General features: G+C 28.1%; 3 protein-coding genes across 3 annotated transcripts; all 3 read right to left on the bottom strand.

Moving 5' to 3' along the window:
- Nucleotides 1-7,192: 7,192 nt before the first annotated feature.
- On the bottom strand, nt 7,193-7,693 carry LOC107457536 (cuticle protein 10.9-like). Its single transcript, XM_016075705.3, has one exon. The coding sequence runs from the start codon at nt 7,651-7,653 to the stop codon at nt 7,228-7,230; it is 426 nt and encodes a 141-aa protein (XP_015931191.2). The 5' UTR covers nt 7,654-7,693; the 3' UTR covers nt 7,193-7,227.
- Nucleotides 7,694-12,773: 5,080 nt separating this feature from the next.
- Nucleotides 12,774-13,295, bottom strand: LOC107457538 (cuticle protein 10.9-like). The gene has a single exon (XM_043038712.2). The coding sequence runs from the start codon at nt 13,245-13,247 to the stop codon at nt 12,819-12,821; it is 429 nt and encodes a 142-aa protein (XP_042894646.2). The 5' UTR covers nt 13,248-13,295; the 3' UTR covers nt 12,774-12,818.
- A 4,851-nt stretch (nt 13,296-18,146) lies between these two features.
- LOC122273589 (cuticle protein 10.9-like) lies at nt 18,147-18,682 on the bottom strand. Its single transcript, XM_043057624.2, has one exon. The coding sequence runs from the start codon at nt 18,618-18,620 to the stop codon at nt 18,192-18,194; it is 429 nt and encodes a 142-aa protein (XP_042913558.2). The 5' UTR covers nt 18,621-18,682; the 3' UTR covers nt 18,147-18,191.
- Nucleotides 18,683-21,484: the final 2,802 nt, after the last annotated feature.

Here is a 21,484-nt window from a genome sequence, read left to right as displayed (position 1 = left end):
ATTATCATATTTAATTGGTCGAAGAAGAAAAAATAATAAAATAAATTATTATATTTTTAAATAAATGTAGCAATCAAACATAAAAAAAAAAAGATTTTGAAAAACAAGTCATATTAACTGTAAAAGACGAAGAAATAGTAAAATAAATTGTTACATATTTAAATAAACGCAACAATCAATCATAAGTGATTTTGAAAATTAAATAAATAAATTATTTCCTTATATTTAATTGATGGACAAATAATAAATAGTAAAATATGATTGTATGATTACAGACTTAAAGTTTGCCATTTAGCTTAAACAATGTCTTCTAAATATTATTTATGAATAATTTTTGCTTTGAATTATTTTGGAATCCCAAATGTGTGAATGTTAGTTTCATGCGCACCCGCTAGAGGTCCCTGCATCTGTCAGCCTCTACCTCATCATAATCCAAGTTCCTAATAATGTGGGGGCCAACTTGCGGGTAAGCAGGCTTGTACTAGTACAGGATGGCTAGTAGGTTTCGTATTATTATCTGTAAATATTTATATTGGAATCTACATAATTTATGTAGGTTTGTTTGGAAATTGAAAATTACAATTGAGAGAAGTTTACAAAATGACCGATTTTTTAGCAAATTAATGCTGTACTGAAAATGTGAATTAATATTTTACTTTTTGAGTTCTAATTTTTCATTTTTTCTATAAATAGTTCTCTTTTCAATGGATTTTTTTATCTCTATAAATAAATGAAATTCTTATTTAAAATTAAAAAAAAAGGTATCAGTAAATAAATAGCTAATTCAGAAATTTGAATTTTATGCATGGAAATTTAATAATTAAATTCGAATTCACCAAAGAATTGGGGAATTAAAACATTTCACAATAAAATTCTGAATATTTTGGAAATTTTTAATTTAAAATGAACTTTTACTTGCAATATTAACATTGAACTGTTATGCATGAAATTTGTAAAATAAATATTGATTGCAAGGAAGAAAAAAAGAATAAATTATGTTTAGTAATTTTTAAAAGTAATATTTGCATATGAGTAATGCCCCTAAAAATATTTATTTTTCAGAGAAACTCTTAAAGAAATTTACTTATAACTGATTTTATATTATTTGTTTATATTATAACTTTATTTCGGAATTTAATAAATTTAAGTAAGCAATAAAATATTCAAATATTTATCGAAATTTTCCATGAAACACTTAAGTAAATATTAATAATTTACTCTTCAAGTTTAACAAATATTTATATGAGTTTGTCCAAAAGATAGGCTTGTTGTCAATAATTCCCTTTTTACTAAAACTCTATTTTGATTTCTTTAATGAAAAGAATTGTTTTAGTTATTTTTTTACTATTTTTGGTAAACATTGGTTCAGAGAAAGTGCGGTCAAAAAATCAATGTAGTAATGCTTGAGCTATGTAATAAATAAACTGTCTCTTATGTGAGAAAGAAACTTATTTTATTGAATATTTTATTTTATTTACAATTTTACACAAACATTCAAAATTCAGTAGAAAATAAAATATTTTCTTTTTACAGATTGGTTGTAAAGGGCAAGTTTAAAAATAGAATATGCGAACCAGATTAATCTAATTTGTTAAAAAATTTTTTTTCAAAAAATAACATTGAAAAATAAATAAATGTCGTAAAACTGAAATTTTTTTTAAAGTTTTGGTAGTAGACAATTTTAGTAATATATTATTAATATTTCGTAAAAATAAAGCTAGTCCATAAGAAAAGTCAGTTTTCCTTGATTTTTCTTATACCAGAAACTAAAAGTCAAAAAAAATTTACAATTGTTCCAAGAAACTGAATTAAACCAAGAACCAATAATTCCAAGAAACTGAAACGATAAGATATTGCCTGATTAAAAACTTCATTTCTTCAAAAATATATGAGATAAATCAAAAATATTGTTTTTATTAATTCTTAACATTTTTATTATTTTTATTAATTTTAATTACAATCTAAAAACGAGTTTTTTGTCACTTTTGTTTCTTCTCATTCACGTTTGGCAAGTCCTGAGTAGTTGAAATTTGTCGACTGTTATTTGTCGACTGTTATATGTCGACTGTTGAAGCGAATGAAATTTTTAGTTAGGTAAAATCTAAAAATGTAAAAATACATGATACAAAATTCAAAACAATTTTTACATTTTTTTTAATGTTTTATTGGTATAAATCAATATTTTTACTTACATATTATTAATATTTCGTAAAAATATAGTTAAACCATAAAATAAGGTTAAACCATAAAATATTTGGTGGTTTTTTGCACCAGAGATTGAGGATTAATCTCAAGTCAATGCGCGAAAAGTGGAGCTAAATTAAATATAATTCTACTACTGTGGTTTTCTAATTAGTGTAATCTTACCGAAAATACAAATAAGTGTTTTCATTAATTTAATAAAATTTTAATCTCTATCTAAAAATATGTTTTCTATTAGTCAGATAGTTAAAATGCAGTATATATTGTTATTCCAAATAACTAGAAATAAGAAATTCAAGCAAACAATTTATCAGATTTTGAGTTCTTTACAAGTAAAGTTCTTCACAAAGAACTTTTTGTAAAAAACAAACATAAACACTGGTTAATGCTCTTATAGTTTTCACAGAAACAATAGAAATACTATTACAACAATCAGTTGAATTTTTTTATTTTAATGCTATGGCCAAGCTAAAAATAGCAAGGAGTCTAAAAATCTCAAATATGTTTATTAGCAACTCAATATTAAATACACAAAGTTTTCACTTAAATGAAATATACTATTAAATATAATTTATATGAATTTAATGAATTTTAACTTTTAAATGTACTAATAATCATTTTCATTAATTCGGTTAGATTTAACTAATCACCATACACAGTAAAGAATTACGGAAAAAAGTGGCTGCACTACGAGTGCCATTACTTTTTAATGTAAAAATCATTTTTAAAGTAAAATTTTAAGGAACAAAGAATTTTATTGACCGCAATTTTTTCAGTAGTATTTGCTATAAAATCACTGAATCACTGTAATTAAATAAATATTACTGTAAAAATTTTGCGGTAAAAACAATAGATTTTATGGATGATACACCCAAAGTGCAGGTATTTTTTTTTACCATCAATAGATCCAGAATTTTGCAGTGAATTAAATTTGGCATATCTAAATGATATTATTGTTCAAATATCTGACACATTTCTAATGGCAAAGAGTCTAAATGTCTAAAATACTTTAGTCATAACTTCAATTCAGAGCCTTCAATTCACAAAAGACTTCAATTCAGAATAATTCAGGAAATTTCACTTCAAAAACTCAAAATTTGAGACAAAATTTAAAATTTTTTGATGTAATTTGTAATAAATTTATAGCAATATTAATATTGCATCAGACTAAAAGCAGAAAGATAAAAGTGAAAATTTTATAAACTCAGAATTATATATTAAAGATTATGACTTAAGATGGGTTATTCAAAGTATTCAGATTTAAAGAGATTAATGAAAGAAAATACAAAATGAGATTTTCGTGAATTTAAGAACAAATAATTCAGATATAGCAAAAGCTGTCTTTTTTTTATTAGAGATTGAAATAAAAAAAAACAACACAGAAACGATTAGTTCTTAAATAAAACCAACACAGAAACAATTATTTGGTATGAAATTACGGTTGATCATAGCATTTTCTTTAACTTAGATTTTTTTTTTGAAGAAAACTTGGAACCTTCTTTCTCTTATAATTTATGTTAAATATAAAAGAAAAGTACAAAACCTATCTTTGTTGATACTGAAATTAAAAAGTCTAATTTATCTATGTATTACTGCAGTATTTTATTTTAATTCTGCGGTCAATGAAAGCTAGATCAAGAAACAAGCTCAATTAACAGACATCAGTCTCATTAATCACATGCAGGTTACTAGCCTTATTTATAGTTATTAATACTTTAAAAAGTAACTCTTTAAAATACAAAGAAGAAGGGATTTAGTTTTGTATTATAAAAAGCATAGAGTCAAAAGAACTTATTTTATTTTGGGCAAAGCTCAAAATGCGTGTTTAAGGAAAATGATATAGTTTATAATGCACGATTAAGAAAATATACATAGATATTTTGAAAAATACGCACAAAAATTTCGGAAAACAGACATTGATATTTAGAAAAATGGATACAGCTATTTAGAAAAATACGCAGAGTTGCTTTGGAAAATAGATTTAGCTATTTTGAAAAGTAGACGAAGCCATTTTATTCTGTTTTTGCTACTACTCCTAAAATTATTATTATTTTTTTGACGAATTAATTAATGAATCCAAATAAGTTCGTTAGTAATGTCACTCTTTTGCATAAAGCACTCTGTACGTTTTTTTTTGAATCAGTCATTTTTAAAAAGACTTTTAAAGTCCATAGTTCTTCTTGTAGAATTGCAACGGGTCGCATAAATTTGTAATAATATTGTAGAATAATAGCGGTTGTAAAAATTCGTTAATACTAGCAAGAATTTTGTTTGTAATCTAACACTTTATCATTTAAAGATCTGAATACAAAGATATCGTTTGAAAAGTTACGTCTGTAATATATTTAGAAACACTAACCCAAGAAACCAAGACTGTGCTCCATTATGATCATGCTTATAAATGAAGTAAACACCTGTAAAATTCACATTGAAACTGAACTAAACTTAAATTAAAGAGCATAACATAACATGGTATAAAAATTTGCCTCCGCTGCGACTCCTGAGTCAAGATCTGGCCCTTCTAAGTCGTAGGTTACTTAATATTAAGTTAAAAAAATGATAGGATAATGGGGTATTGGTGGCGGAAAATAAAAGGCAACTGATTCTTGGTTCAGAGAACCCTGCTTCTATCCCAGTTGACACCAACTCTTAACACTTGTGAATTTTTCTTCGTTTGCTACTTCAACTCAGACACTGCAGCCCAGTTTTACAAAGACATTCGTTGGTTTTAATTTGATTTATACGTCAAGATTTGATTTCTTACTGTTAAAATTAGATTGGCTTATAAAAAAAATGATAATATTTTTTTCTAAAATTAAGTATTATTGTTTTCTTATTAGTTTAATGAAAATATTTTTAGTTACAGTCAAATTATTCGTTATATCCTCGTTTAAATTGAAAGGATTTAATGTTAAAATAATCAGTTTAGTTTTTGTTTTGAAAAATAATAGCAAAAATAATATAGAGCAGAGTGCTAGCTTCAAAAAAGAATTATGAAGCTATTAAAAAATAGAAATAAATTAAATTACAATGTTAATAAAAAATAATATTGAAGCAAAAAAAATGGTATAACTTAAAGTTTATTTTCTGCTTACAAAATAATCGAGTGTTAAGTTATTTACTTTTTGTAAGTTGTTTTCTAAAAATGAAAAGAGTATACATTTTGAGATACGAAAGAAACAATTCTAAAAATAATATGGAGGATGTAAATATAAGCCTAAGACTTATTTATTTTAAGAACTTGATGTGTAGATTAATTGAAAGTATAGCTTAATAAAACTGAGTCGGATTTAACCTCAATGCGCCAAATGCAAGCGACGTTAAATAATCTAGGTAAGCTTAAAAACAGTGCAATAACTATTTCCTCTTCTTTTCATCCCTCTTTTTTCATTTTTTCACTGGGACTTGGGTTTCCCGTTTACCTACACTGTTAGAAATTTCTCGGAAAAAATGGCTAAATAACAATCTATTTAATTGTTATTTTACCATATTTAAACAAAACAGTCAAATAACCATAAATAAGATACTAATGAAACTATTAACAGTGAGAAAAATCATTTATTAACTATTTTTACCTAAAACGGTTAAATAACAATAATTTTACAGCACCAACTGAGCCCACCTAATGAAGCAACTTAGTTCCTTGCAACTGCGCACATATTACAGCCGAGAGAGCTAATCTGTCAATCTCATGATCGACAAAACGGGGGTTCGAGTCGCAGCGTTGACACCTCCATTCCGTTTAACACACATGAAGAATTTTCAGTGTTCTGGACTCTCCACTGTCCATTATCAAATGAGAAGTCTAGCTCCTATGTCCAGGTAAATTTATTTTTGTACGATTTTGAAACCACGATAGTTGTAAATGGTTAAAAAACCGTATTGTTTTGAATTCATGATTTTATAACCACACTAGATGTTAACGGTTTCGAAACCGTAAAGGTGAAAAATATTCTTTACCGTATACTTTATGGTTAATCGGATGGACAGACTGCTGCCAGTTATTTTACCGTAATTTTAGAATGAAAATTCTAATAGTGTAAAGAAGGTAAATTCTTTTAAGAGGAGAAGATGTTCAATGCCAATTTTGAGAATTTCAAAATAAAAGCTTTATTATGCATAGAAATATCTAAAATAAATTTTAAAAAAACCCCAGTTTTTACTAATTAGAATAAGCCTACACTTTATACTATATCACTCTTTTAGTAGAACTGTACTTACTTTTATTAGAGAGCTCACTATTTTGATTTTATTTGAGCTGTAACTCTACTTTAGCTGTCTATTTTATTAGAACTATAGTTTTTCAGTTCTATTTTTTTATCAGCTGTAGCCTCTTATTAATTCTTTATGCTTTTAGCTATAGTTCTATTTTAAATAATATTATATTAGTCATAGCTCTATACTATTACTCTAGTTAAAAATTTGAGCTCGATATTAGGTATCTATTTTATTGAAACCAAAGCTTTTATTAGCTCTCTATTTTAATAAAGTTTCAACTCTATATAAGTTCTCTTTTTTTATCATAACTATATATTAGGAACCGTAAGTTGCTCTAAAACTTTAAAAATAGAGGATTTCCAAGAATCTCTATTTTATTGAAAACACACGAAAAATAGAATTCACTTGACATTACTCTTCACTTGTCTCTTAAATTCACTTAGATTTAAAATTAAATTTGCCAGAAAATAGCATTTTAACATAAGTAAGCATTTCTTGAAATTTTTTAAAATGATTTTTATAATTTCCTGTTCCATTGTCACTTTTGTACAGAAAATTCTTCAAATGCTAAGTGGTGCATTCTGAGAAAATTTTTTGAATTTCAATAGAGACTAAGAAAAGCATTTCTAAAATTTCATCATAAGTCAAAATTTAGATATTTAAAACATTTTTACAGTTTGATTAAATACCTATTTTCTTTAAAAAAAAAACCTTTCTTTCGTAATTGTTTTTCCGAGAATTTAACAACAATAAAAGTGATATCAATGCTCTAATCGCTTTTATTCATACACAAAAGTCAAATAGATTTTATACATAATTAACTGATGGCACAGGTGCTGCAGCATTGAGACCCTGTGCTACTATAGCGGGAGGTGGTAGTTCCACTACGTAAAGAGCATCACCAGCAGCATGGCTTGAGAGTCCTGGTTCATTGCTATAGATGACAGCCTTGTATCCTTCACCTCCAGCAGTATACTCAACTCTCCTGTAGACTCCAAGGGGATCCAGGTATCCATAGTTACCCTTGACTATTCCAGTACCATCAGCAACTTCACGACGATGTTGTGTCATGCCCAAACCATCTCCAAACTCATATCCGTATTCGTAGGGTTTTGGTGGTTCTTGAGCTGCTAGAACTGGAACTTGTCCTGGAAAAGCTGCTGGAACGATTGCTGGTCCAGCTAAAGAACAACAGACAAAGGAGAAAAGAAGTGCAACTACGAGTTGAGGCATGCTTGGGTGCGAAAATGTGCTGCTGTTGGCGATTAGAGCTTTTTGAAACGATTGTGTTCAGCTGTTGTTTGGATTCTCTTTTAAAGCAAAGATTATACATATTGAATTTACTTAACCATAAGATTTGAACATGGAATTTACAAAGAGAATTTTATGCTTCAGTTAGTTCGTAAGTGTGAAAGCAAGCTTTGAATTTTAGTCTTCAGATGAAATTTATTTATTTCACATTACATGTAAAGCATTTTTGGGTGTGTCGGAGATATTTTAAAGTTATTTCCTTGAAAAAATAATTGTGTTAACTCTTTTGTTAAATAATCAATAGTTCGTGAATAATTGTGGCAAGTATAATGTAATGAATTTCATATGCAGACGTAGAAATTCGTTCGAAAGAAATATTGTAACTAACGCGTTTGAAGCGTGTTTTCAATTAAATAAAATATTTTTTAGTAATAAGAAGCTGTAACGACGAATTTCAATTAAAGGTTCCAATTTCTAAATTCAACAATTATTAAAAAAACAACAACATACATTTAATTTAAAGCTTGTCATTATTCTTCGCTGTTTGTATACTTCCAAAATATTTGGTGCATAGTTGCCTTCATTTTTGGTGTTGAAGTAAACTAACTAAATATAGTTTTAAGTACAGAACTGTAATTATTGCTCAAAAAATTAGGTAAAATTGACAAAATATCCATCGTTTGAAGTAATTAGTGTGGATATATTACTAAAAATGTTCTTGTTTTTTAAACGAAATATTTTTGCAATGACCTTAAGTTGATACTATTGCGCATGAAAATATGTGGAGCCAGCAAACAAGCAAACAAAAATACAACTATAACAGTGAAAAAGTAAATAAAAAATTTGTCTACATGAACTTTTAAATTTTTTACTTTACCTCTACACCAAAATTTTCTACAGTGTACTGCTCGAGTTAAATATGGATTTTTAATACCATGCTTTTTTTCGTAGTTAAATTTTGTTCTTGTATTCAAGCTGGGTGGTATATATAGAATTTTATTGAATCTAGAGTTCAGTGAACAAAATAGTCAGAAGCGTTAATACTAATTCGAACTCAAATGCCATTGAAAACTTGAGGTAATTCAACTAAGCAGTGTTATATGTTAGTTCTTAACTAAGAAATAAATTAAAAATAAAGCATAAGAAGCGAAAATAATAAAGAAAAAATCACTAGAGTGATCTGAAACTATTTACAAAGTAATATTTTCTAAAATTAATATTTTGAGTATTCAGTACTCATGGTACTTATAGGTTTTCCTGCTTACGTGGATGATCCATAAAATCCTATTAATAATGATCAATAATCCTATTTATAAGGATTAATAAATCCTATTAATAATGATCAATGCATTACAATAAAACAAACACTGATATTTTTTTACTGTAATTGATGATAAAAATATTGCAATAAATTATATATAATTAAAAAAAATTAATTAAGATATAATTTTCCCCTTAAAGTTAATGTAAATTTAAATTCTAAATATTTCATAGCAAAATGGTGTCCATTACAACCCCATAATTCGATTTTCTTTACTTATTTCATCAATAAATCCTTTTTTAAAGTTGACCAACGTTAAGAACCATGTTTTTGTTTTATTCCGAAGAATATTGTTTCACATTTTAAATAATAAAGCAGAATAAATAGACAACACAAGAACTTTTCTCCTTCGCGCGAATTGTAAAGGGACCCAGCATCAGTATAAACGCAAAGTAAAAATAAGAAAAAAAAGCTCTAAATTTTGCCATAGTTTTTGGATTGTAAGAATATTTCTCAGAAATTAAAAAAATTAAGGTCACTAATAGGAGTGACAACTATTTAAAATTCTTTTTGAATGAAACTATGAAACAAAGTGATGTCTGGATTAAAAATAAGCATAGTTTCCTGATCCATATCACTTCTCTCATCAACTCTCATGATTGATAAAATATTTCGTTGTAAATTAACAATAAATACAAACAGATTGTTACACTAAAATTAAAAAGTTTTCAATTGAAAACTCCGAAGTATTTTATTATATATCCGTTACTACTGGCATAAAAATTTAATCTAATTAATTTGCACGGTTACCGTTGCACTTTCATTTACAATTTTTTGTTAAAATTCCTATTTAATTACTGTAAAAACTCATTAAGAGTTTTTCGCCAAAGATATTAATTTATATTCCTAGCAATATTTAACTGTTTCGTATTCATTATTTCAGTTGCATAAGTTATTAGACTCAGTATTAGGCGAAACTTGAAATAAAAGCACATGCTGCATATTTAATTAATTTTGCGATTATAAAAATTATTAACATATCAATGCATGCTTGTGTAGAACAGTAAACAAGTTTAGATACTGGTTTAAATATGTTTATTTTAAAATGTTGAGTAATAATGAGTTGGTATCATAAGATTTACATATAAAGTATCACCATCTAAATTAAATTAAATTAATAATCAAAATAAAAGTGGTTTCAACAGCAGAGAATATCAAGAAGGGATGATAAATAAAAATTACATTTAACTATCTGTAATTATGGTTTTAGAAATAATTTATAGATAAATGAAAATTTTATAACTTTATTGTTTCTATGCTTATGACTACCAAATAAACCTGGATATTTATGCAAGAAAAATTGGATTATAGCATGTAATTTATTGTCCAATCACAATGTACGAATCAGTCAACATTTTCAAATGATTTTTTATGTACATAAATACTGAATGGATTTTTCGTTATTTTTTTGCATGTTAAGTTTAGGAAATGAACTCACACTTTTTTAATATAAAAATTTAGTTATGAGGGGATTTAGGACATGATTAACAAATTAAAAGATAATTGTATCGCTATGCCATAAAAATTGCAATCAGTTTATATTTTTTACACACGTCTTTGAATATTATAAAAAAATTTTGTAATTCGACATTATAAATCCATGGTGCAAGTTTTCGAAAAAAAAATTATTAGTATTTCTTAAAAATATTTAATGTTATTGATTATTTATAGGAATTTAACAAAAATAATGGAGCATTTTGTGAATAATAAGAAAATAATGTTAAAATTCCAAAAAAAAATTTATCAAAGGAGTTGTGGATATTTATATATTTTTAATTAACTATACATAATTAAAAATTTCCCTTGTAGAGCATATTTTTCGAAAAATAATTCTAATATCAGAAACATATGTTCATAACTTCAGCCTAGAAAACCTGTTACATGAAATTATTTAATAATGCATGTTCGAAACGTAAATTTTTTGAAATGAGAGCGTTTTATACACATTTATTCCCCAATTTTTATTAACATCTATATACATTCTGAAAATTTTTTTATGTGACATTATTTCGTTGATAAATTTAAATTTTTTTTAATCATATTCAATTGCAGCGAAAGGGAATTTTTATTATTTGCTCTAATTAAATATAGCAGTTGATCTGCTGTTATTATCTTTTATTATGTCTTTATTATGTTATTAATATTATTTCGCTGTAAGGCAATCATTTCAAATAAAATCTGTTGAATGAAACTTTTCTTCTTAACAAAAGGGATTTGAAGCATAAAACGTAAAATTGCCAACGAAAAATGAAAAAGTAAAGGAGAGAAATAAAACTATATAAAAAATAAAAAAAACTGTCACCATAAAAGAAAAAAAAAACGATGAAAAAACAGAGCAACAAAAAAAAAAAATCAAACAAAGTGGCTGAGAGGAGCAGATCAAGGTAAAATTCATTTCTACGTGCTATGGAGAGGTGGTGAGGAACTAATGTCGTTAGCAAGGAAATTTGCATTCATATGAATGAAACAAGATTTCAAGGAATCAAGATGAGCTGATACCGAAACTGAATTTATGCCCGTACCTTTATGCCATTACATATTTATGCCATTATGAAGGTTCAAAAAATTAGCAGCAATTGATAATTTCTCGTTTTCTTGATAATGAACATATTTATCATGTTCTTTAAGTCTAAATTTTAAAACGCGTTTAGTTTGTCTGATGTACACAAGATCGCACTGACAAGCTATGTGGTAAACACCGCAGTGATTATCAAAACTAATAAGATCTCAAAGAGACTTAGATTTAATTTTGTTAATAGGACTAAAAATGACTATAAAATCAAAACGGGTGGGGAATCTCAGCAATTTATAAGCGTGAGAAGAAAAAAAAATGGCGAAATGACAAGTTTTCTTATAAGGATTAGAAGAAGAGGGGCATTTGGGTATAGCGAGTTCAGCAAGAGCTTAATCAACTAAAGGGTTAAATCCACGGTAAACAGCTAGAGAGCGGACGAGGTTAAGTTCAGAGTTTAAAGAAGAAGAGTCTGAGCAAAGGTTTAGTACACAGAAAACGAAGGCATATTATGCAGAAATTTTCTGACAATTCGGGTTATTAGAATAAACATGATAGAGGCAAAGAGACGGCAAAATGTTTACGATAAATAGAAATTAGTTTTGAAAATGGTCGCTTATTTTTAAGCGATTGAAACAAGTCGAATGTTATTTCCAATTTGTATGCTTTTGAAACGAATGAAGTTTTTAATCACGATTCTAAATATATAATTCTGTATACATAATTCTGTCTTTTTGTGTGCTTTTTCTGTCTTTTTTTCTCGCCAATCATGTTTGAAAAATTTTCACTTTCCCCCAAACTCATATGGTAGATATGGTAAGATTAAAGTAATAAATTTAAGAAGTAGACAATTTTTCAAAAAAAAAATTCGATGAACTAAATGAGTATAGGACGATTTGTTACAACTTTAAAATTTAAAAAATTAGGTTTTTCTCCTTTTTTTCAGTTTATCCATCTTTTAAAGAATGTTTTTAAAAGAGGCAGTTAAAAAATTAAAATGCAATTTTGAGAACTATAATAAATTTTGATTTTAGCTCTCACTTTTGCTATTTAAATGTTATAAAAAAATATTTCTAAGACATCACTTGACATGTTATTTTACTCTAAGACCTAAAACTACAGAAGTTTTTTGAAAATAATATGTTTTACAAAATTTAAGACTTTCACATTTTTAAGCAAATGTTTTTGAAATTTGAAATTCTTGTGGAAATCATTCAAATGTAAAAAAACTTTTTTGTTGGAAATTTGTTAGCAGTAAAAAGTAACATCAATGCTCTAATCGCTTTTATTTATGCACAAAAACATAATTAGATTTTATACATAATTAACTGATGCAACAGGTGCGGCAGCAGCTCGGAGACCTTGAGCTACAGCAGCGGGGGGTGGTAATTCCACCACATAAAGAGCATCACCAGCAGCATGGCTTGAGAGTCCTGGTTCATTGCTGTGGATGACAGCTTTGTACCCATCGGCTCCAGCAGTATACTCAACTCTTCTATAGACTCCAATGGGATCCAGGTATCCGTAATTACCCTTGACTACTCCAGTACCATCAGCAACTTCACGACGATGTTGTGTCATGCCCAGACCATCTCCAAACTCATATCCGTATTCGTAGGGTTTTGGTGGTTCTGGAGCTGCTAGAACTGGAACTTGTCCTGGAAAAGCGGCTGGAATGATTGCTGGTCCAGCTAAAGTACAGCAGACCAAAGAGAAAAGAAGTGCAACTGCGAGTTGAGGCATGCTTGGGTGCGAAAATGCTGCTGTTGGCGATTAGAGCTTTTTGAAACGATTGTGATGATGTCTTGTTTGGAGACTCTTTTATAGCAAAAATTGTTCACGTGGAGTTAACTGAACCAAAATATTCGAATAAATAATTTAGCAGAATTCCATGCTTCAATAAGTTTGAAAGGTTCAAAGCAAGTTTCAAATTTAGTTTTCAGACAAAATCTTTGTTGTTTGACTTCAAGAGTGAGTTACTTTTGGGTGTGTCTGAAACGCATATCTCCTTAATATTTCAATGAAAATAACATTTTCCGTAATTTTTTTGTTAAAAAATGATCTTCAAATGTTTAGATAAGAATATCAAGTAAAATGCAATAAAGCTTAAAATTGGAAATATATCTTTTGAAAGAAATATTTTACCTACGGATTTTAGCATATTCTACTTATTCAAATTGAAGTTTCATTAAGATTTTCTTAAAAGCATCTTTCTTAATTAATTTTTTTACTTAATTTTATTATTAATTTTATTATTAAAGCATTCCCGACTAGCATATAGTGAATTGGCATGCACCTACACCTAACATTTAATTGTACAAGTGCGGGAAATGCTTTTTGTCAATTTCAAAATCCATAGAGATTTCTAAATAATCCAATTAAACAGGGTTAAACAACATTTGATGTCAAAAAAAAGTAAAAAGCAAAAAGAAAATAATAAAATATAAGAAATGTTTCTTATTCGTCTCGTGAATGGTGAATTAATAGTACTCGAATAATAGAAAATATTATTCTTTCACAAGGGTTTTGAGGGTCATGTACTGTTTGTACAGTTGTACAAAATTGTGTACAAGTTTACCATTCGCAAATGAGAAAATATTACTCTTTTACAAGTATTTGTTTGTATTGTCACATAATTATATAGAATTTAGAAATTTTCTAGAAGTTTACCTTTCTCAAATGAGAAAATATTACTCTTTTACAAGTATTTGTTTGTATTGTCACATAATTATGTAGAATTTAGAGATTTTCTAGAAGTTTACCTTCCTCAAATGAGAAAATATTACTCTTTCACAAGTATTTGTTTTTATTGTCTCATAATTATATAGAATTTAGAAATTTTCTAGAAGTTCACCTTTCTCAAATGAGAAAATATTACTCTTTTACAAGTATTTGTTTGTATTGTCTCATGATTATTGAGAAATTTTCTAGACGTTTACCTTTCTCAAATGCGAAAGGTATAAAATTGCTCTTTAAAATTTAAGAATTTTATTATTTAAAATGAAAACACTTGGAAGTAATATGTTATTTTATTTTACATATTTTACGAAAATAAAAACATTGGGATAGAAATAAAAACACTGGGATAAAATGAAAACTTTGCAGTAATGGCAAGAGTGAACCTGCACTACGAGGACAAAATTTACCTAATACTTTCAGTTTCAGTTTTTTTTTCTCCGGATTTCTCAAAGAATACAAGAGTTTTGCAATTTTGGGACTGATAAGGTCCTGCTAATAAGCATTCGGCTTCGTTAACTTAGAAATATTTGTGAAAATATGCTTAAAAAATAATGATTATGTTCATGTGTCAGATTATTTATAGAAACTTTATGAAAAGTATGGTGTAGTTATTATTAAAATATTACGCCAATTTGCAAAAAGCATAAAATATTTAACTAGAAATTAACCACTACTAAATTAATTAATAAAAATGTATATTTTTTATTGTGGCAAATAATTTGAGCAACACAGCTAAAGACGCAGGTAAAAGGATGGAGCGTAAAATATTTTTATCACTTTCTCAAGTCAGCCCATTGTCATACTGTGTTTGCTTCAGTGTAGGTTTTAAAGCTCTTCCTTAAAAAGAAAGAAAAAAAAACAACATTGCCTACGTTTGAGGCAAAGCTATAATTTTAAACTATATATGTTCCACTAGTGGGCTCCAACTCCTGGTTGATCACACTCCTCAAAGCCCCAAAAATTGGTATGCAATCTTATATGGTTTTGCAAACTTACATGGCTTTACTCGCTACTAAGTCAATTAGTTTGAAATGAGTTCTAGTGATAAATATTACGAACTTAAATAAATTATTAAATTTTTTAAAACAAATTCTGCTTTAAAAAATTAAAACTTTTAGTCTATAATAAGTTACTGAATTAAAAATTTTAACTTGAAATAAGTGAAAAGCAATAGAAAAATTTGCAGAAACAAAGCAATAGTTATGCTTTCAAACATCAACATGAACGACGGCGTGTCTTTCATGCATTCTTTCACTGCTGCGTCTTTCATAAATGTCATCACTGTTTCCTTCTGCTCTTTGAGCGCTCTTTTTAATTACACTTAGAGAGCGTTACAACAAGACTAACACTCGTTTTTCAATGATTAATAATAATAGCAAATATAAGTATTACTATTGAACTTGCATAACTAAAATTAAAATGTAAAAAGGGCACTTTGCTGATATGAACTCATTACTTTTAACCTTTAAATCATTCCATACTTTAGGATCAGTTCGTTTTAGCTTTTCGTTGTCCTCGCAAAAGAATTTTTCATTCACAAAGTTGTAAACTTGTACGTTTACGCTTTCATGACTATGATCGCTCACATGATTGATATTTCACTTTTCTGTTGCCAACGAGAAACAGAAATGATATATATATATATATATATATATATATCTGGCCAGATAATATATGTATATTATCTGGCCTTCCGAATGAAAAATAGCTTAAATATCAATATTTTAAAATTACAATCGTTAAAATGTAAATATTTCTTTATCTTACGATTAAAACTTTTTTCGAATATTATTAAATAAAGCATTAAAAATTGTTAGAAAGTATATTTTGCAAGATTTTATCTTTATTTAAATGAATTCTTTTTTTGTATGCAGGAATATTCCAATTCTTTTAAAACTTTTAAAGAATATGGCATACTACGCGAAAAATGAGATTAGCATTAAGTGTTACAACTAATTATGACCTATTATCAGCTAATTATGACCTATTGGCCCCATATTTTGAGGATCACGAGTCCAAATCCATCGAAAAAGAGGTATGTTTATTCAGAGAAAGTATGTTTTTGTATTTAATTTCGTAGCTTAAAATACCGTCTAAACTAATGAATGAGCATATTTTAGCATAGGACCTCGAACAATTGATATAGAGTATTAGTAAGTGAAATTCCGATCATTAGATCAAAAGTTATTCAGTATGATCCTTTTTTTTTAGCACTGTACATATTTTTTGATATCATGCGGATATTTTTTTTCTGTTACATAACTTATTAAATTTCAAGATAGACTAATTGAATAATAATTTGACTTCAAATTTCGAGAAATATTATATTATGGTAGATAAAAATATCTGTTGCTACAAAAGATTATAAAAATGAAACAGCTGTGCTGCTACATTTCTTATTTCGACAAAAATTAACCGTATTTTTAAAAAGACGCTAGACACAGATGGGTCAAGAAATATTGTAGCTAAAAAGTCCAAAATTATTTTTAATGGTGGCCTACATCATCATACTGCATCCATTCTTTATACTACTTAAATAAAAGGGAAATTTATGAAAAAGGCATTATTTTGGCTGTTATTGAGTAATGTTTAGTTAAAGTCTGAATGATATATAATTATAATATTACATAATAAAATTTTCTTTCCTTCTTCCTTTTATTATCCGTCTTTTTTTGTTTTTTTTTTTTTTAATTTTGGTGTTAAAACTCAAACACCGTAGCATACTCTTAAACTTCCTATACTGTTTTTTTTAAATAAATGTATAAGGCATTGATAGTCCAATAACATACGTTTTATTCTTTTATGAACTGTCTTTAGCCTCCCCATAATTTGAAGTAATTTGTCACAAACCTAGATTCTTCGAAGATATATTATTTGTAATCATTCTATCATTGCAAAACAAACTTTGAGGATCTAGATCTTCTGGATTTCTTTCTCATTATAGTCCAGTATAATTGTTTAAATATTAATTTAAGATCAAATCAAAACTTTAGAAATGGTGCCCATTTGCTTTAGCAGAGCGAAAATAGAATTCTTAATTTGAAATCCCAAAAACGAAAAAAAAAGTTGTGATTTGATAAACCAGTAATTTAATACTTGTAATTTGATGCACACTCTCCAGAGCAAGTGGTAAAGAGTTGCAATGCTTAAGTTGCAATATTTAAAAATGTTCAAGATGCAATTTTTACTCTGAATTAACGAAGATTGATCTCAAGACAATTGGTTTAATAGTTTAGAAGTTATAAGGCTTTTATTTATGAAAAATACAATTTTGTATTTTTTCTTATTTGCAAATCCGATTTTGCTAACTGGTCAACCGTCTATGCTAGTAAAATAGACTTTCAAGATAAACTTTTTACTCTAAATTGAATGACGCAAATCTGAGTCCAATGAAGAAAGAGTTGCAAGGATTTTATTCGTACAAAGTGCTATTCAAAAATAGCACTTTTCACGAAAAGAAAACAAATACAATTTTGGAAATATTAATTCAATTAAAGCAGTTCAGTTTCATTTAATTCAGCTTAAAAAACATTTTAAGGCATACCTCACTTGTCTAGAGAGCAATGAAAAATGCATAAATAGGTTCAGAGACTAAGCAAGCACGAAATTGCAATTAATTTGCTTAAAACCCTTTTAACTTTTGAAATACTCTTCCTATTGACTTTTTCATGATCTTATTCTGTTCATTTACAAGCTTTTTCAGCTGGGACATTCAACTAGTTTAATTAAATATCAGTTTTGTACGTACGTAAACGTACTTTTTGATGGTATTTGTTTTACAGTTTCATAAGGCTTTGACATTTGGGAGCTATATCCTATCTGCAGAAAATATTTTAATGGGAAAAATCACTTATATAGAAATAATTTGCTTTTAAACTTTTGATAGCAGTGAAAATATACATCATTGCTCTAATCGCTTTTATTTATGTACAAAAACATAATTAGATTTTATACATAATTAAGTGATGCTACAGGTTCGGCTGCAGCTCTGAGACCTTGAGCTACAGCAGCTGGGGGTGGTAGTTCCACCACGTAAAGAGCATCACCGGCTGCTTGGCTTGAGAGCCCTGGTTCATTGCTGTGGATGATAGCTTTGTACCCATCGGCTCCAGCAGTATACTCAACTCTCCTGTAGACTCCAATGGGATCCAGGTATCCATAGTTACCCTTGACTTCTCCAGTACCATCAGCAACTTCATGACGATGTTGAGTCATTCCCAGTCCATTTCCGAACTCATACCCGTATTCGTAAGGTTTTGGTGGCTCTGGAGCTGCTAGAACTGGAACTTGTCCTGGAAAAGCTGCTGGAACGATTGCTGGTCCAGCTAAAGAGCAGCAAACTAAAGAGAAGAGAAGTGCAACTACGAGTTGAGGCATGCTTGGGTGCGAAAATGCTGCTGTTGGCGATTAGAGCTTTTTGAAACGATTGTGACGATGTCTTGTTTGGACGCTCTTTTATAGCACAGACTGTTCACGTGGAGTTTGCTATACCAGAAGATATGAATAAGTTATAAAGAGGAATTGTACACTTCAATAAACTCGAAAGGTTGAAGACATGTTTTAAAGTTGAGTTTTCTGACAAAATCTTTGTTCTTTGACTTCAAGAGTGAGTTACTTTTGGGTGTGTCGAAAATGCATATTTCAATTAAGAGAAAAAAACATTTCCTATCAATTTTTTCTTTGTTAAAAGATAGTCCTCGTATTTTTGGATAACACGTACAATGTAATGAAACTTAAAATTACGTATTTTTAGCATATTCTACATACATACATATTCGGAATTTTTTAAAAGCCTGTTTTTTTAAATTCTATTATTGAATCACTCTTGACTGGTGTAAAGTAAATAAGCTTGTATACATTTAACGGTATAAGGAGAGAAATGCTTTTTATCTATTTCAAAAGCCATTATGATTTCTTAATAATGAAAATAAGCGTTATTATGAAAAAAGTTTCTTGCAAAAGCAAATTGGTAAGGCAGTAGAATAAAAAGAAAAAACACTGTTAAAAAAAGTATGGTCAAATCTACCAGAATATGGCAAAATGTAATGTATTTTTGGGTCTACGGGAGCAACTAAAAGTTCAGAAATTTTTACTGAAGTGTTTTAGTGATGATTTTAATAAAATTAACAGTAAAATATGTTATAATATGTGATAAAAGTTTCAAATTTGGTAAAAACAGGTAAATTTTGTAAAATTTGTTATTTTTATCTTGATACCTTAAAGCAGGGCATAAAAATTGTATATTTGGTTAAACTTATTTTTCTGTCTTGGATTGTTTACTAAATGTGTCGTAATAGAAATTTTAATTTTGAAAACCAGAATTTCCGGTAAACTGTTGGTATATGAACGGAAAAATTAGTAAATGAATGGTTTATACAGCGTATATTTTGGTTTTTAATACCAGAATTATGTTTTGTTTTTTCCTGAAATGTAATTTTCCTAGCAAATTTGCCAGAATATTTTTCTCCGAGTAATAAGTGGAAATATTGCTGTTGAATTCGCCTATTGAATGCTTATCGCCAATTGAATGCTGTATAAATATTGTTTATAGAAATGGAATTATTACTCTTTTACAAGTACATTAAGTTTTACACGAAATCGAAGAACAATATGGAATAATTCGTTGTGTGAACTACTAAAGTATAACTATGCGAACTTCTAACGAGTAATCTATATCGTTCTGCACATTCGATTGTTTTGTGTCCTCAATGATACCTAACGCTGCACTGCACAAATGAGTTCTTGAAGAGTTTTCAGCATATGATTCATAAATAATGTCTTTGACGTAACCCCAAAAACGAAATCATATGGCATAAGGTCCTCGGATCTTGCTGGCCTCGTTAAGGATAAATCTCTTGTCTCACGTCCACCCAAGACACTGCTTAGGAGCTATTGATGCTGAAAACATTACAAAAACTTAAAGAATACATTTGTACAGCAATGTTAGAAATTTATCGGAAAAAATGGTTAAATAACTATTTATTTAATTGTTATTTGACCATATTCAAGTAAAACAGTCAAATAACCATTAAATATGATGATATTCAAACTGTTAACGGTGAGAAAATCGTTTATAAATTGATTTCACCTAATACGGTTAAACAACCAGAATTTTATCGCACGAACTAATGAACCCACCTAATGAAGCTACTTAGTTCCTAGTAGATGGGTACATATTGTAGCTGAGAGGGTTAATCTATGAATCTCATGACCGACAGATCGAAGTTCGAGTCCCAGCGTTGCACTACAATATTTCCTCCTTTCCCTTCAACACATGAAGAGTTCCCAGTGCCCTGCACTTTTCAATTTGTGACCCTGGACTGTTAAAATACCATACTCTCACTCACGCATAGAGAAAGCAACATTAAACTGCTAAACTATCTCTAATGTCCAGTTAAATTTCTCCTTTTACGGTTTAGAAACCATGCCAGTTGTAAATGCTTAAGAAACCTTATAGTTTTGAATTCATATTTTTTTTAAACCATACTAGTTGCAAATGGTTTTAAAACCAGTAATTAGATGGGTTAATTAGATAGGCAGACTGCTGCCTTTTTTTTTACTAAAATTCTAGAATGAAGATTCCAACAGTGAGTTTTAGAAATCGTTGGCAGTGTAAAATAAATGGAATTTGTGGAATAACAAGGATTTCACATTAGAAATTTGTCGTGTAATAATATAATCTCACACAACTGGCATTTATGATACAATGAAATTCTGAAAATTAGCTTAAATTGTAAAAAGCTACAAACAAAATGGTTTATTTCATTGAAAAGCTTATTAATTCAAAACAAATTAGAATAAATTTATTTCCCGAACTTACAGCAAAATGCATTATCTTCTTAATTTCGGGAACTAAATTTCATAACTTCCTTTTTTGAGAGTGTTTTATACTGTTCGTTAACTAAAATCTTTAATTATAAAAGTTTCTACGCCAAGGTTATTAGATGGAAGTATTTTTTAACAATGATTTGTTGATTTAAATCATAATTAAAAACAATATTACTTTAGTTTAGTGGATAAAATATTTTACCCTACGAAATCGATTAAATATTTTATACTAAGACAAAAGCAAATAATTCGAGCAATAAAATTAAAATAATGGATAGCCTTAACAAATTTTATAGCTCTGACATTTTAACAAATTAGCTTATAGTGCAGGTTTAAGCGTATTTTGAAGCTCTTTTGCCAAGTAAAATAAATAAATTAATTAAAAAGTTTAAGTGTTTTACGCTCGAGGTGAA

The sequence above is a fragment of the Parasteatoda tepidariorum genome, chromosome 10 (genome assembly GCF_043381705.1).
Source record: "Parasteatoda tepidariorum isolate YZ-2023 chromosome 10, CAS_Ptep_4.0, whole genome shotgun sequence".
In the NCBI taxonomy this organism is placed as follows: Eukaryota; Metazoa; Arthropoda; class Arachnida; order Araneae; family Theridiidae; genus Parasteatoda; species Parasteatoda tepidariorum.
This window is presented reverse-complemented; position numbering and strand designations above follow the sequence as displayed.